General features: G+C 52.1%; 1 protein-coding gene across 6 annotated transcripts in view; it reads left to right on the forward strand.

The window, feature by feature from the left end:
- Positions 1-17369, forward strand: part of Ppfia1 (PPFI scaffold protein A1) — an 89045-nt gene that overhangs the window by 65018 nt on the left and 6658 nt on the right. For 3 of the 6 annotated variants that reach the window (XM_076847750.2, XM_076847751.2, XM_076847753.2), the window contains 5 exons: positions 7843-7924; positions 8021-8221; positions 10395-10457; positions 15697-15872; positions 15952-16049. In XM_076847750.2, coding sequence (XP_076703865.1) covers positions 7843-7924; positions 8021-8221; positions 10395-10457; positions 15697-15872; positions 15952-16049 — 620 coding nt within the window. The remainder of the gene's footprint in view (positions 1-7842; positions 7925-8020; positions 8222-10394; positions 10458-15696; positions 15873-15951; positions 16050-17369) is intronic. The other 3 variants (XM_076847752.2, XM_076847754.2, XM_076847755.2) reach the window with 1 other exon arrangement.

Genomic DNA, 17369 nt, shown 5'->3' on the forward strand with positions numbered 1-17369 from the left:
CCTCGATCTGCTGTGGACTTCGGAGTTGTAGGTGATCACCCCTTGAGGCCTGACGTGGACTCTTGCGTTGGCTGCATTAGTTGCCCCTTGTTGATGCAGCCCTCAAAGTCCCCTCACTCAAAAGTTTCCTTTATCTCCTGTGATCCGCAGGACACTAGCAGCCACAGCTGAGGCCTGACTGGGGTTTGGGCAGGTTAGATTTAGACACGTCTTATCAACACATGACCTAAAGTCTCTTTCTGGGTGTGGGTGTGGGTGTGGGTGTGGGTGGGTGGCCGGTGTTTCTTTTCCACTTAAAATGAAGAAACTCTGATTTTTTTTTTTTTCTTTGTACTGTGTTTACCCCCAACTATGGAAGGGACTGCAGGCAGTGTTGAGCATCCCAGAGAAGACAGGCCACTAGCTTTCTTGACTATTGTGCTAAGGCAGAGATGTGTTCCTGGAAGCCACGTGCCCTGGACAAGTTTTAAGCCTTTCCTGGTGTTTCTATTTGCCATCACCCACAGAATTAGGGCCACCAAAGTTCTATCTTAGGGGCTGGGATTGTGAATCAGCGGTAGAGCGCTCGCCTAGCACGGGCGGGACCTGGGTTCGATCCTCAGCACCACATAAAAATAAAAGCATTGTGTTGTGTCCATCTACACCTAAAAAATAAATATTAAAAAAAAAAAAGTTTTATCCTAGTTGTTGAATAAAGGAATCTAATTTATATACCCAGGTGCCGGGTTTCTGTTCTCGCGACTAAAAGGCTCAGGGGTCACTCCAGTTGAACTGGGCTGACTGGGCTGCACAAAATAACCACACAAGAGACACAAATACCTTTTTCTTTGGGGTTGCTGTGACGGTTCCTCTGACCTTAAGGGTCTGCAGAAAGAGAGAGAGCGAGAGCACTCGCTGACCCCTTTTATTGAGGGAAGCTATTCAAATGAGGCAAGGGGTCAGGTTTCAGGGAGCTGAGTCTATCTTCATGATGTCCACTGTCAGCAGGTTGACTGACACCTGGGTAGGCCACACCTAAGGGCACAGTAAGAGGAGGGGACACACACAAGGCACTTCCATGGAAGATTCTATCCTAAACAGGGCAAGGGGTGATATTACAAAGGAACAGGTGAGCATAGCTTCACCCATGGGGCTGTAGCAAGACACACCCATTTCTGTGACTGAGCGCCTCAGCACCCAGCTGGGGAGTGTAACTCAGTCACCCATAAGGTTGGCCTCCCACACCCAGGGATGATGAACTCATTGTAATAGATCCAGAATTTGAGCCCTTTAACTTAGTATGTAGAAGGGCAGTGGACAAAATGTCTTAGAGCAACTGAAAGGAGAGCCATGAGACGGTTCCATAAGGGAAACTGGCAGGGTCAGAAACCTAGGAATTCACTATCTTTCCTAGGAGATTAAGAACATTTTCCCCTGTAGTCTGATGAAGTGTAAGTGGGCCAAACCCAGGGCCAGGGAGGCAGGGTCTGAGCTGAGCTCAAGGGGAGGTTGCTGCAAAGAAAGAGAAAAAGAAGGGAACGATTTGCTCACGCAGGGGTAGATCGATGGGCAAGGTCCTTCTTGGAGTTGTCAGGTCACTCTGAGAAGCCACCTCAGCCGGTGATCTGAGGAGCTGTTCAAGTGAGGCTCTCCCTCCACCACCCAGTGTGAAGCCATGAAAGGGGACGGAAGCAGAGCTGGGGCCTCCTGTGTGATCAGGTGGCTGTCTCTGGAGACCCTGTGTTCACACCAGGGAGTAGTCTGGCCGGAGACTTGGGGTGCTTCTAGGAGAGACCTCAGCTTCTCCAACAAATGGATTCCCGTGAAAGGAGACCGAAGCAAGATGAGACCCACACTCTGCCTGTCAGAGGCACAGCCTTCCAGAGCCTGGGGCCTGGCAGCCGGCTGTCCTCCTCTAACTAGGTCCCAGCAATTTTGATGGAGACAGAATGTACAGAATGGAGGGCAGGGCTCTGGGGAGAAAGCAAGGTGATGGCGCACTCGCCCGCGTCACTCACCCTGCCCAAGACCCCCATGGCCTCCAGGAGGGAGCCGGGGTCTTGAGATGAGTCCCTGCTTCACCAATTTCCTCGTGAGTTCTTGTCTCACAAATTTGAAGAATAAAATCCATGGACAATAACAGAAGGGAATAATAGGTGGAGTAGGAAGAAGAGAGAAAACTCCTGCCACGTGGGAGGGGGCCTTGATACCAGGAAATAAAGAAAAAGAAGAACCACCCACCCATGTTGGTGGGCAAGCTTAGGGGCTGAGATGGTTTTGGGGTGTGAGCATGGCTCAAAATTGATTTACACGGGCATTGAAAAAGGGTCAAGGCTGTGGTGGTGTCCTTTAGGCTGCGTTCAAGTCCTTCCTGCACCTCCCGTCTGGGCTCATCTCCACTTCACCCCCACCCCACCCACCCGAGCTGCTGGAGTGTTCCCACAGGTGGGCCTCATGGTCATCTGCATTGAAAAAGGCCTTGATGGTGCCCATTAGTACTTCCACTGGTCAGCCCCCTGGTGTGGTCTCTGCTCGTGAGCCCGACCTCAGTTGTGGCGCATCACTTCAGATTACTGACCACTGACTGTCATTGTTCACCAGCAATGGATGGCCACCTAGAAAACCATGTGGGTCACTAGTTTCCAAGACATCTTTATTCTTACTGACGTAAGTTGACCCTTCCTGTTAAAGCTGTGTTTAAGTCAAGTGAGCAGAAAGGCATTTGGCTCCACTCCTACATGAGGACTCATTGATCTCTAAGCTGGTTGGCACTATGTTCATGAATTGTGGCACTCCCACTGTCCCCACTGTACATATGGAATCTTTCCATTATTCTTCCCTGTCACTACGCTTAGAATTTTCATTCTCCATTTTTTAAAGGTTTCTGTAATTAAATTTCCCTTGTGTCCTCAGCCCCCACCCCCCACCACTGGAGGGTCTTTGTACACACCCACTGTTGATCAGTCCCCCGAATGGGGAATTTCTTGCACATCCCATTTGGTTCTCCTGGATGTCCCAGCCACCAAGGTTGTGCTTCTCTCTCCAGCTAAGAGCAGATGTTCCCATTGTGGTCTGGTCACAGTGTTACCTGGTCACAGTGGTGCTTGCTTGCTTGGGCCCTCCTGCATTGCCACTCCACTTTGGGTTAGGGTCCCTTGCCAGCCCGAGGGATCACAGTTTCCTCCCCTGCTCCAAAGCCACAGGAACAAGGCCCTTCTCTAGGGAGGAGTGCCAGGACCCCCTGCGCACATGGAGCTCCACGCTGGGCCCAGAATGGTGAAAAATACCAGGGCGCCCCAGGGGATCCACCTGTGCTCAGCAGTGGTGGACAAGCCTTCACCCCTGCCAGGAGGGCTGCTGTGGAACCTGGCCAGCAAGCACACCTGGGCTTCACCTTCACTTGGGGAGTTCAGGGTTACAGTCTGCACAAGTGGCTAATTTTAAAATTGGGGCAGGCAAAGGGAAGGGCTGTAATTAAAATGGCTCGGCTGGATCCAGTTAAGGCTGAGTGCTGTGTTCTGCAGTGGGCCGCCAGACTTCCTGTTTCTCACATTCCCTTCCACACCAGGAGTGTGCAGTCAGGCGGGTGTGCATGATGGTGGGCAGGCCACTTTCTCTGGAGCTGTACTCTTCAGATCTGTGCCACTGCCCCTGGGTGCCAGGCTCTGTGGTGGTGTGCCTATGGCAGGGTGTCTGAGAGTGACTTTCTTTGTGTCCTGTGGTTAGGCACACGGCATCTGTGTAAGTTCTGAAACATCCCATCAAGATAACAGAATTTCAGAGAGCTGGGGCTGCTCATCTGACCACGCGGGCCATTGTGTTTCTGTTGGTAGACTGAGATGAAGTGGATTTTAGGGGATCTGCTCTCTTTATGAAGGTGGACAATATTTGTTACCCAGAGATACCTGTGGTAGAGGATATAGTTTAACACTTTGTTGCCACTGGTTTTTAAAGTTAAAGTAGCTTCTCAGAAGCGCTTCTTGTTAGGAGCGGTTGGACCCTGGGACCTGCTTCTCCCTGCTGAACCAGCATGCTGCTGCTGCTGCTTTCTCGGGTCATTCCAAGGACACTTGGCACTTGCTGGTGAGCTCATCCCATGCTGCCCGAGACGCTCGCAGAGCTCAGGCAGAATGGGCACTCGAGGTGCTCATCTGGCTATGTGCACAGCTTCCAGAAATCCCCGTGTAGCATCACCAAGACTCGGTCTTGAGGTGCCCTTCCTGCTTTTCTGTGGCACTAGTGTGTGCTCACCGATCGTAAGTCCCTGCTCCAGGTTGCATGGTGTGGGCATTGGTGGTCGCCAGGCTCAGGCTCCAGCTGAGTTTCCCCAGAGGTGTCTCCTGTCAGCTGAGCATTGCCTCCATCTCTTCCCAGGTGCTGTGGTCCCACGGAAGTGCCTGTCACACCAAGAGCTCCCTCTGAGAGAATATCTAGCCTTTGTGCAGAGTACCGGTTGGGAAGGGTGTGTCCCAGAGTGGGGAGCTCAGCATGTACCATGCAGCCCACCCAGGCTTCTTGACACAGACAGTTTTGCCATTTGGCTTATGCCCAAATTACAAAATGTGTGTTATTATCCAAAAATGATACGGTCTTTTTTACATGGTCTGTTCCCCATAGAATTTAGCATATTTCTAAAATATCTGTCTCCTTCGACTGCAGGTATATTTTTGTCTTAATGTTTCTTAGCACCACAGGAGACTGAGCCCAGGCTGGAGGTCCTGTCCGGCTGCATTAGAGCACTTACTTGAAAAATCAGCCTCGGGGCCAGGATGTGATCCGGACAGAGAGGCTGGATCTCAAGAGAAGGATCCCTATATCCCTGTCCATGTGCCATGGGGCCCCGCAGCCTGGCACTCATCATCTGGTGCAGAGGGCCCTGGAGCGAGTCCTGTGTTGAGCGCAGAAAGCGGGGGATGCAGGATCTCACTGTTCCGGAAGGAAGCAATGCCTCCAAGAACCAGTGCACAAAAGCTCCAGCGCTTTGTTCTGGGGTCACAGAATGGAGCCAGTAGTAGCACCTCTTGTCACCACCCTGGAACAGTGGCATATTACTGAGTTTTTTTAGAGCAGAATTGGGTGCTCTTGGCCTGAGGTGCAGAGAGAGCTGGGCACTCTAGAAAGAGTCCTGTTACTGTGTTCCAAGCTTTGGGTCTAATGGCCAGAAGAGTTTTGTTTTCTTGAAAACTGAGCAGTAAAAGAGGAGTTAAATATTGATCATAATGCCAGGCATGGTGGCACTCACCTATACTCCAGTAACTCAGCAGGGTGAAGCAGGAGCACAAGTTCAAGGCATCCTCACCAACTTAGTGAGACCCTCTCTCAAGATAAAAATAGAAAATGGCTGAGGGTGGGGCTCAGTGGAAGAATATCCCTGGGTTTGATCCCCGATACTTAAAAGATAAAGGAACAATATCTGTCATACTTATTTTTGTAATTGTGGTAGAGAAAATGGGTAGTTTTGTTGTTGACACGTGATGGTGTACATAGACGGGTGCTCTTACCTAGATGGGCAGTCAAGTAAATGGGTGTGCTCTATATGTTCTATGTAGCTGTTCAGCCTGTACAAGTCACCATTTTGGAAAAGTCGCTGCCTGTGTTGGGGCACGCTTAGCAGCAAATGACCCAGCTGCCTAGCTCCAAGGCCCACTGCAAAGCAGGGAAGTGGTTGTGGTACCACCGGCACCGCAGGGAGGAGTGGGCTGGCCGTGCCAGTGCCCTTCAACACGGGCCTTCTCCCCGAGAAAATTGGAGCTCTGGTGTTTCCACCTGGGGTGGTAGCACAGGTCAGGTGCCAGTTTGGTTCAGGGAAGCCCAGGAGGAGAGGCAGCCAGGATGGCCAGAGGCCTGGGCCAGCACCCCTCTGGGTTGGTTCCAACTGCTTCCCAATGTCTGGGTGTGTAGTGTCCTACCTCCACTGCCTTCTCCTTCCCAGAGCTGCACTCTTTCCTTGATCCTGGTCCCTGAAGCCCAGAGGGACTGTCGCAGGGTGCTGTAGTCTGCCTAGAGCAGCGCATGCCTGGCCCCAGGGCTGGGGACTACTCTGCCACCTGCTATCTCATCAAAGTCACTGGCAGAGTGCCAAAGGATTGTGACCTATTTAGTCCACGTCATGAAGGACACATCCCAGGGAGTGACCCCAGGGAGGCTCACCCAAGAGTGATCTGCACTGTGCAGTGTGGCTTCCCGGTGACATTAATTAGGTTGTAGCCACTGGCTTGAGGAGGTTGCCTACGCAGGACTCCTCCCCTCGCTGCTGCCAGGTTGGCTCCTGGGGGCTCCACACCCTTCTGTCCAGCATGCCCTCCTGTCCAGCGCAGCACACGTCTGCTGGCCTTGGTTTCCTCTGTTCATGAATGGCTTTCTTGTTTCAGTTCAGAAACCTTGGTGTTTGTTATTCTACCTGAGATCAAAACACTCACTGCTTTCTCTGGTATAATTACTGTTAGCTAATTTAACGCTTATTATCCCCCAGAAGCCTAATGGTGACCTCAGGAACTCTTTTTTTGAAATTTCCTCTGCAGCGTCTCAGGAAGGTGACTGTGATTGTGCCTCTAGGGTGGAAGAAAAGGCCATGACTGTTGAAGGTTATTGACAGGCCAGTGTTTATCTTTAGCAATAAAATAGTTTATGAAATATTCTGCACATATTATTGCAGAAAGATAGCTGACTAAAGGTAACCTAGGAATTTAAAAATGACTTAAGCCTACTGCAGTGGCACATGCCTGTAAATCCCAGCAACTCTGGAGGCTGAGGCAGGAGGATCACATGTTCAAGGCCAGCCTCAGCAACTCAGTGAGACCCTGTCTTGAAATAAAACATTAAAAGGGGGCTGGAGTTGTGGCTCAGCGGTAGAGCACTCGCCTAGCATGTGCGAGGCCCTGGGTTCAATCCTCAGCACCACATAAAAATAAATAAATAAAGGTATTGTGTGCAGCTATAACTAAAAAAATTTTTTAAAACCCACACATTAAAAGGGTTGGGGGATGCAGTTCAGGGATAAATCACGCACCCCTGGCTTCAATCCCCAGTACCAAAAAAAATATGAAAGTAAGTCAAAGGAGGACACTGTGTGGCTCAGTGGTAGAGCTCATGCATGGCCATGGGCTCCATCCCTGGCACCAAATTAAAGGGAGAAAGCCGACTCGGGAGTGTCCTGATGGCAAGCCCACACAGGGGCCCCTCCCTCGGCTGGTCTGTTTCTAAGTGTCAGTGAAGGTGACCACCTGAAGTCAGGGGCTTCTTCATGCTCCTAGAGTGCTAGCTCCAGTGTGGACATGTCACTTGAAGGTGGCAGCATGGCGCGTCGTGACACAGTCCCACCACCCAGCATGCCTGCTCGTGTCATCCTGTCCTGAGTGCTGGAGAGGAAGCCTGCGGGCCAAACCAGGACCACCCAGGGACACGATCTGGCCAAGGCTGCAGAGCCGAATGGCAGTGTGCAGGAAAACCGGCGTCATCGCTCACTTGCTTTAGATCACAGCGTTTTTAGTGTTAAAATCTGTGGTGTTCTCCATTTCCAAGACTCTTCACCAAGCGTGGTTTCCTCTTCGTAGACATTTTTCGTCACTGTTTAGAGAATGGATAAGTGGATCTGAGGACTGCAGTGAAAACTCTTGCCCACTGAGGAGACGGTGGCTCCATGGAATCAGGGGTCGCCTGCTGTTCCTCGCCCCAGTGTCCTTGGTGGCACGTGCAGCTGGCTGGGTGGATGCTGCTGATAGCATCAGGCTGCGGGGGACCGAGGGGAATGAGAATGTCTGCTGCTGCACCTTTGAAGTGCTCAGAGAGGGCTCTTGGCAGTTGGTTCACATGGATGCTGATGGATCACAAGGATCCATCAGTGTCTCCTTGTTCTGTTCGCAGGCATGAGTTGCTGGAGGAGGCCCGGCGGCAAGGCTTACCATTCGCGCAGTGGGACGGACCGACAGTGGTCGTGTGGCTGGAGGTGCGCTGGGGTGGAGCCGAGGGCCTGTCCCAGGCAGGGGCAGCTGTGGTGCTCATCCCCTGCATTAACGCTCTGCCTTGCCCACTCTGTCTCCAGCTCTGGGTTGGGATGCCCGCCTGGTACGTGGCTGCCTGCCGAGCAAACGTGAAAAGCGGGGCCATCATGTCAGCCCTGTCCGACACCGAGATCCAGCGGGAGATTGGCATCAGCAACCCCCTGCACAGGTTGAAGCTGCGGCTGGCCATCCAGGAGATCATGTCACTGACCAGCCCATCTGCCCCTCCCACGTCGAGAACGGTGCGTTTAGGGGGGTTCAAGGGAGGGTCCTCGTGTTCTCCGGGGAGAAGGAACCCTGCCCTCAGAGGCGCTTCCCAGTGAATAAGCACACTACCCAGGGTGGCTCCGATTCAGAGTTGCAGTGTTTAAATACCCCAGAGATTGCCATTGGGGAGCTGAGTGGTCCAAAGGAACTTGACCAAATGTTTTTGTGAAAGCTCAGCTAGAAAGGCCTTGATTAACAAAACAAATATGAATCTATCAAAATTGAATCAGTCTAAGGGCTTCTTGGGGAGGGAAAAAATTAGCCTTTTAAGTACATGCTTTATATAAAACTTGGAATTTCATTTTCTATTCCATAGTGGAAAGTAAATGATTAGCGTTTGCACTGTACAAAAGGACACTTGTGAAAAGCACATGGTGGGTGTGAGCGTTCTAAGGTGTTATTGGAGAACACACATAGGGCAGTACCCAGTAATCCTGGGCTGTGCCCTCGAGCTCCTACCCCTGCGGCTGGACGGCTAGCCGTGGACTGGTCCTGTGCTGCGTGCAGAAGGATTGGCTCCCTCATTCTCGTGTCTGGCTCCTCCCTCCGTGCCCTGTGTGGGAGCAGCAGGCCTGGAGTGCTGCCGGGCTGCTGTGGCACCCTGGCACTTCCTGGCTCCTCAGGCTGCCACTGACCCCAGCGCATGCGTCACTGAGAGTGGGCTGACCCTCCACAAACTGTCCCCCAGAATCTTCACTCCCTGCTTTCTCCCATGGCAGCGAAGAGGCAGTGAGGGCATCCCCAGCCTGTCATTCTGGCTCTTGGCCTACAAGTGTTTTCCCCTGTGGCTGGGGCCAGCGCTCAGGGCCCAGTACAGGTCGTGGCCTGTGGGTGTCTGACCGCCGTGATTGCTGCTCATGTGGTGGTGGGGGGAGCGAGCGGAGTCCCCAAGCAGCGACCCCCTGGTTGAGGAGGTGAGAAGCCTTCTGCAGAGAGCATGGATGGTTGTTGAGTTCGGGGACTGGCTCCTGATTGGCAGAGTTGAGATGTGGCACAGTGGCGGCCCTGCCCTGTACTTTAGCCTACCCTGGAGAGAGGACCCCTGCCCAGAGCCCAGGAGCCAGACTTCTGATGAGCAGACTTCTAGCCCCAGCCTGACTTGAGGCCACATTTCCTTTACAGAAAAATGTTGAGATACTTGTACTTGTCTATGCCTTTTTTAAAATCAAAGACCTTTGGAAATGAGGTAAGGAGGCTTGTTCTTGCTCATGGCTGAGAGTGCTCGTCCTGGGGGAGCACTTTAACCAGATCCAAGTCAGCTTGTACTCAGGAACAGGGACTGGAGTGCACAGCAGGCAGACTGCACTGCCAGCGCCAGCCCAGAAGTTGCCCTGAGGTACTCAGAGGGCCTGCAGCGTGGCCTCCAGCTAGCCTGATGCCCTGCACCTCGAAGTGCCCACCCTGGCCCCTTGGCTCCCTCTGGCTTCAGCCATTGGGCTGAGAGCAGCTGTGAGCCCTTGCAGCGAGGAGCCTTGGGCGAGCTGCGGCACAGCCTCCCGCTCTGTTGTCCCTTGTTAACTGTATCTACGTGGCACTTACGTTTTTTGGTGGGTGGAGGTTGGTGTAGGGTTTCTTTTCTTTCTTTCTTTCTTTTTTTTTTTAATATTATTTATTTATTTTTTAACAATACCTTTATTAGTTATTTTTATGTGGTGCTGAGGATCAAACCCAGTGCCTTATGCATGCTAGGCAAGCACTCTACCAGTGAGCCACAGACTTAGCCCCTGGTGCAGGGTTTCTTTTGGGGTTCTTGGGTCAAACCCAGGGCCTTGCACACCCAGCATACAGTCTGCGTGGGAAGACTGTTGTGAGTACCTTGAGTCATCACTAGGGGACTTTAGACTCGCCAGAAGTGGCAAGTGGGTCTTCCTTTGCCTGTATTTGGGTACTGTGGGGGAGGTGCTGGCATCCAAGCTCAGGAAATCCTGTGCTTCATAGTGTTGCTGACCACATGGGGCAGAGTGTGGTCATTCCTCAGTGGGAGGAGCTTGGGTGTGTGTCCTGCCAAACTTCTGTGGGCTTCTGAGCTGGAGCTATGCGAGGAGCCCCTGCTCGGCCCCTTCTCTGCCTGTGGCTTATGTGTGTGCCTCTCCTCTTTATCACGCTTCCCCCTGCCCTGGACGTGGCTGGTGCACTGGGTCGCCTCAGACCACAGGAAATGTCTGGTTGACACACGAGGAGATGGAGACCCTTGCTGCCACGCCACACACGGTCAGTCACACCCTGCAGCTCGCACCCCATGGTGCGCTTGCCGCTGAGAGCAGCTGATTTTTGCCTTTTTGTTGAAAACTAAAACTATCAAATTTATTTTATATTTAATTGTTTCAGATAAGTATTCCTCTTAGGTTATTAGTTTTAAACGTGTGAAGTAGAATTTTGTGCTTTGTTTTAGATTTTTTTTCTGGAACTTAAAGCTGGTAGTCTCACTCTGCTTGGAGTGATTGTAATTTCTCTCTGCATTTGGAGAGACTGCAGTTTAGCACCGTGGATCGTCTGACCCCAGCTTGCTCCTTTGACAGCTGTGGTGCATGAGAGTCTGTCTGCTCCCTGCATGGCTGGTGTTGGTGGTGCGTGCTGCATGATGTGTGGTGCTGTGGACGTTTGCTCCCTCGTGCTGCACCCGCCCTGCAGAGCTGATGTGGCTCACCTCTACTAATGGTCATGTTCTTTTGCATTCCTAACCACGTGACGTCAGGAAGACGAGGAGGGAAGCTGGGCTCAGGTTGGAGCTTTTCTATGATACCTTCTTCGCTCTGTGTTGGAGTACGAAAACTTATACAGTTTGCTTTTCCAGGGGTCTTAGCGTCTTAATCAACTAGTAGTGTTTTTAATGATCTGAAAACATTAATCGAGTGAAGCATAGGGTTAAAGAGTGCGTCTCATGGACAATTTTGAATGTCCCTCCTGAGGAGCCGTGGAAGCTGAACCTGGGATCTTTCATACTCAGCCCTGCAGGTGGCTTCTGAGATTGTGCACACCTAGCTCCATCCGGGGTAGCACTAGTCAGACCAACTGGCAAGAAACCATGGGACACAGTACAAAAGCCCAGCGCTGGCAAGGTGCCTCCTCCTCCCTTTCTGTTGGCATTTCACTAAGAATATCCTAACACTGTAGGTTTAAAGATTTTATTGATGATCTCAGAAATAAAGCCTCTTGGTCTGGGGGTGTAGCTCAGTGGAAGAATACTTGCCTAGCGTTGGCAAGGTCCTGGATTTGATCTGCAATACCAAAAAAAAAAGGATAGAAATGAGCGCGAGCTGTTTCCTCCTCTGGTACTTATGAAATATAACCAGTGACGCTGGATGCTCCAGCCATGCCTGTCGTCCCAGTGACTCGGGAGGCTGAGGCAGGAGGACAGCGAGTTCCTGGCTAGCCTGGGCAACTAGCGAGACCTTGTCTCAAAGTAAAAAATAAAGAGGGCCGGGATGTAGCTCAGTGTTTGAGCACCCCCGGGTTCCATCTGCAGTGTGCATGTACGTGTGTATAGATGGACGTGGAAAGAGGGAGGTAGGAGAAGAGCACCCGGCTAGCCCACCTTTCGTCCCTCTTACACCAGGGAGGAGTGGCTGTGGACGCTGGGTTTCACCACCCTGGGCTAGGGGTCTGTGGCTTCCTCCAGGCATAACCTCATTAATTATCATTTAGGCCTTTTGTGGGACCAATAAGGACTAACAGTGGATTAAACAGCAATTTCTTAATTGCTTAAATCTCAGGGCATTTTACGGGATGACACTAAACACTGTCAGCAGTTGAATGTGAAATTGCCAGCATCAGAGACATGCAGGAGACATTAAATAGCTTGACACGTACCCTTGGCCATGGAACCATGACTAGGGACTGTGCAGGTGCAGGGTGGCCCACCATGCTGTGGCTGGCCTCTGCTGGTGTTACTTTACTCCAGGCCAGGGCAGGCACACAGCCTGCTCTCCCTGCTGCCCTGCAGTGGCAGCTGCTTGTTCTGTTTCGTTTTGGTGCTGGGGATTATACCCAGGGTCCTCTACCACTGAGCTGTGTCCCTGCCCTTTTTATTTTTTATTTTGAGACAGGGTCTCACTAAGTTGCTGAGACCGGCCTCCAACTTGCAATCCTCCTACCTCAGCCTCCTGAGTCACTGGGATTACAGGCGTCATCAGCTCTTAGCCAAGAGGAGATGTAAACTGCCCCTGGACCCTCAGGGAGGAAGCACCGAGGCGCTTGCACTTAACAGATAGGAGAGTGCTGCTGTGTGGACACTGCCAGCTGCCAGGAGCCTCCATGAGCAGGACCAGCACAGAGCTCCGTCTCGCTGAGCACAGCTGGGCCTGAGGGTGTGAGTGCACACTGTGTGGGGGTGCTCTGACGTGAGCCCCTTCTTGCTGCCGGCAGTTCCGGTACAGCCATGCAGACTGTGAAGAGTATGTGCTACGAGACCAGAGACCGTGGCTCCTGCGGGTTCTGCTTCCATGTACTGCCATGGTTTGGTGTTTTGGTTTGTTTGTTTGTTTGTTTGTTTGTTTGGGGGTACCAGGGTTTGAACTCAGGGGCGCTTGACCACTGAGCCACATCCCCAGCCCCAGTTTGAATTTTATTTAGAGACAGGGTCTCACTGGGTTGCTTAATACCTCGCTGTTGCTGAGGCTGGCTTTGAACCCGCAATCCTCCTGCCTCAGCCTCCTGAGCTGCTGGGATTACAGGTGTGCACCACTGTGCCCAGCTTGGTTTTTGTTTTTTTGGTTTTTTTTTTTGAGACGTTGCAGAGGCTGGCCTCAAACTTGTGATCTTCCTGCCTCATCCTCCTGAGTCTCTGGGATTGCAGGCGTGGGCCCAGCTTTACAATTCTGTAGTAGACATTTTCTTTACTTTTTCTGCCCATTCAAGAATACATAGCCTGTAGAGCAGAAGACGGCCTCCGGCCTCCATGCTGTGAACAGTAGGCCCAGGAGGAGGGTGGAGAGAGTGAACTGGTGGTGAGACCACAGCGTGCCTGTCACCTCGCTCCCAGTTGTTCAGAGGAGCATTGTTTCCTGTTGGAATTTGAGTCACTCTTTCCAGCTTGACTGGAACAAATATCACATTGGATGGACTTGGTGGTGGTGTGCGCGCCTGCAGGGTTGCTGTGAAGGTGACCTGGTCTTGGCTGGAGGGCACCCGGGCTTTCCCTGCTGTGTATGTGCAGTTATGTTTATTTTTCGTTGTACAAACCTCACACACGTTCGATTCATCTGAGAATTTTACAGAGTTGAATGCCAGAACCTCAGTTTCAACTTCACTGCTAGATTTCAGAAACACTTCCCTCTCGCTCTTTCTTCTCTCCTTTCCCTCCTTCCCTCTCTCGCCCGAGCCACTGTATGACTGAGCCACATCCCCAGCCCTTTTTATTTTATCTTGAAACAGGGTCTCACAAAGTTGCCCAGGTGGGACTTGAACTTGGGATCCTTCTGTCTCCGCCTCCCAAGTTGCTGGCCCTGAAGGGATGGCCATGTTGCCCAGCCTAGAAATATGGTTCACTCTCACGCATCGGCCTTGCACCCTGGAGCTCTGCTCATTGCGCGTGTCGGCTCTGACAGCCGATTCGTAGGTCCTTCCTGTCCTGACCCTGGAGTCCTGTCCTCTGTAAGGACTTGGTCTCTGCCCAGCAGTGTGCTCTCTCATTCTTTCCTTGCTCTGTGCGGTGGCAGGCCTCCAGGGTAGCGCTACTTAGAGCTGGTAGGATAGGCGCCACTGCCTGCTCCCTGCTCCCCTGAGGAGGAGGCCAGCTGTAGACATCTGTGGCTGCCTGGCCTCAGGTCAGGGCAGTCTCCGTCATCCCTACCTGGCTGTGCTACACCTCTTTATTTTTATTTTGAGACAGGGCCTCAGTTGCTGAGGCTGGTCTTGAACTTGCCATCCTCCTGCCCCAGCCTCCCAAGTTGCTAGGATTGCACAGGCGCACCACCACGCTGAATGGTTTTCTTTTCCAATCTCTTCATGTAGGGTAAACTTCATTGATTTTTTTTTTTTTTTTTTTTTTTTTTTTTTGTGCCCTCCAAATGTTGAACTAACCTTTGTGCCTGGAATAATGAACCCCATAATATCTTATTTTTTAAATATTTTGTTGACTTGCTAATATTTTGTTAGGGACTCTTACGTGATTGTTTAGTGTTAATTTTCAGCTATTTGGGCAGTTTCTAGCTATCTGCCTCCTTCCTCCACCTCCAGGTGGCTGGCACCACAGCAGCACCACTGCATCTGACCTGTTGAATTCTGATTTATTTTATTAAGGTCAGAGGACACCCTTTGTGTGATTCCTGCTTCTAAATATGGTGAGAGGCAGTGCACCTCAGTGGTGGGCACGTGTGCGGCATGCCCGTGCCCAGGGTGCAGTCCCCAGCACCGTCTGAGGAGGGCTCCTGCTGCACCGGGCCTGGCACACAGCTCCCGCCCTGCTGCTCCGTGGGGCAGAGGCTGCAGGGCCCAGCAGCTCCAGGCTGGGCTGGGCTGTGCCAGTCTGGTATCTTCATCGCTTGGCACTGAGGAGCCAGTGAGCTTATGCCGCTGCCCGGCTCAAGCCCAGAAGCTTGGAAGGACCGTGGGGAGGAGCAGAGGAGAGGGCTCTGTGAGGTGCGACCAGAGCAGGGGTGACGGGGGTCTTGGGTGCGTCCTTCGGAGCACTTCCTTTCCATTACGTCTTCTCCAGCCAGTGACTGAGAGAAGAGTGTCGGTGTCTTCTGACTATAATTGTGTATTTGTCCCGTTCAGTCCTATTAGTTATTGGTTTATTTCTTTTTTAAAACTATTTTTTACTTTTTAGCTGCAGTTGGACACAGTACCTTTATTTTATTTATTTTTATGTGGTGCTGAGGATGGAACCCAGGGCCTCACACGAGAGATGAGCACTGAGCCACAACCCAGCCCCTTAAAACTATTTTTACACTTACTTCTCCGGATTTTGAAATACACAGATGTTTTGCTTAGGAAAGAAAAGGGTTGAAAAATAAAGCTAGAACCAAGCAGGGGTGGTGGCACTGCCATCGGGGAGGGAGACACAGGATCACAAGTTCAGGGCCAGCTGGGCAACATTGTAAGGCTGTGCCCCAAAATGGAAAAGAAAAAGGGCCAAGGATGCAGGGTTCAGTTTCCACCAAGACCAAAGCCCGCCGCCTGCCCAAGGTGTCCTAGCGAGCAGGGCTGCTGTCCTTCAAGCTTGTTCATGAGTCGTTACCTCCTCCCCGGGGGCTGCTGTAGGGCAGCTGCTCAGGGGACACTGCTAGGCCGTCACCATTTTAGTGTGGTTTGGTAAAGAAGTTAAATTTTTATTATAAATGAGTTAAATTTTTAATTACTTTTTGTATGAAATTTTACTAGCATATTTTAAATGTGGGAACAGGTCAAGTTATTTAGAAATTATAGAGCAGTTTTGCCCCTAGTTTAGCTTTCGAGAATATGTAGCAGTGAGAAATCCAACCTGGTATCATCCACTCGTTATGAACAGACGCTCGCATATGGGGACATGAACCATGAGTGGATCGGCAACGAGTGGCTGCCCAGCCTGGGCCTCCCTCAGTACCGCAGCTACTTCATGGAGTGCCTGGTGGATGCCAGGATGCTGGACCACCTGACCAAGAAGGACCTGCGGGGGCAGCTGAAGATGGTAGACAGCTTTCACAGGTAAGCGGCACCACAGGCCCACTCCCAGCCCAGACTTGACGGCCACTGTCTCCTGACCCCTGCTGTTGTTGGTCACTAGGAACAGCTTCCAGTGTGGAATCATGTGCCTGCGAAGGTTGAATTATGACCGGAAAGAACTGGAGAGGAAGAGGGAGGAGAGTCAGAATGAAATAAAAGGTGAGTGCTTGTGCCCAGAGGGTGAAGTGCGTGGGCTTGGATGCCCTTGTGGCCCATATAGCAGCCTCAGTGATGAAAAAAATCAAGGGTAAGAACTTAAAACGACTGGGGCTCAGCAGCAGGTGCTGGCCGAGCATGCTCCAGGCCCTGGGTGCCATCTCCAGCACCCAGAGGAGGGCAGGGAAGGCTTCAGGTGGAGACGGCTGTGCCGGCCTCACCCGGGAGAGAAGGGCGATGCCAGTCCCTGGAGAGCACTGGTGCCTGCGTGAGTCTGGGTCACATGCCTGGGTGGCTTTTCTCCTGGGACTTCAGAGGGCTGAGCCACCTCCCCGGCCCTTCTGATTTTTTTATTTTGAGACAGGGTCTTGCTAAGTTGCTGAGACTAGTCTTGAATTTGCCATCCTCCTGCCTTAGCCTCCTGAGTCGCTGGGATGAGAGGCGTGCGCCACCACACCCAGCTACTTTTCCTCCTATTGCCTATGCCAAATGTGCTGCTGCTCAGCAGTGCTGTTCCCCCACCCCACCCCACCCCATGCTGCGTCACAGGGGTGATGTGTCAGGCACCAGTGCTCTGGGGTTCGCCCAGGGCCACATGCAGAAGCACAAACTGCACCTGCAGCTCTGCTCCCACAGAGCATGAGGCCCTGAGCAGCCTTCAGCCTGTCGGGGAAAAGGAGTCAGGTCCATCAGCCGCAAACGGGCTGTAGCCCCGGAGGCCCTGACTGCCCATGGAGCCAGGAGGCCACTGATCCCAGCAGTGGTGATGGGAGGGAGCCAGCCACCCTGGAGAGCGGCAGCCCCCGCACTGCTCTAGGCCTCCACGCCCTCTCTGCGGCCCTGAGACGGCCTTGTGCATCCCTGGTTCTCCCTGAGAGAGAAGCTAAAGTGCAGTTGGAGGACGCCATTTGGATGCCACTTGCTCACAGTTGTGTCAGCACAAGTCTTGGGAAAGACCACAGGTTGGCGTTGGCACCGAGCAGGTACGCGCAGCCTGGTATCCAGGTGGCGAGAAGCGGACACAGTCCTCTACTGTGTTCTTTGTGTCCCTTCTGCATCCCTTCACAGTTAACAAGAACGGCCTTTGGAAGTGGTTGGTGAGCATCTGAGTGGATTTCTGATCGAGCAGATTTTGTAATGTAATTTGCACAACCTGTCCAAAGTCGTTAATATGCTGGGTGGTGTCTTTAAGTCTCTCTTTTTAAAGTGGGAAAAATGTTTAGGATATTTACCATTAGTGGAAACTTCCAGCCCAGAAGCTGGGGTCTGTGCTGAAGTGAGTGAGGTGTCCAGGTGGTCACAGGGCTGGGGGTCTGTGTGTGA

The sequence above is a fragment of the Callospermophilus lateralis genome, chromosome 2 (genome assembly GCF_048772815.1).
Source record: "Callospermophilus lateralis isolate mCalLat2 chromosome 2, mCalLat2.hap1, whole genome shotgun sequence".
NCBI classification, from domain to species: Eukaryota; Metazoa; Chordata; class Mammalia; order Rodentia; family Sciuridae; genus Callospermophilus; species Callospermophilus lateralis.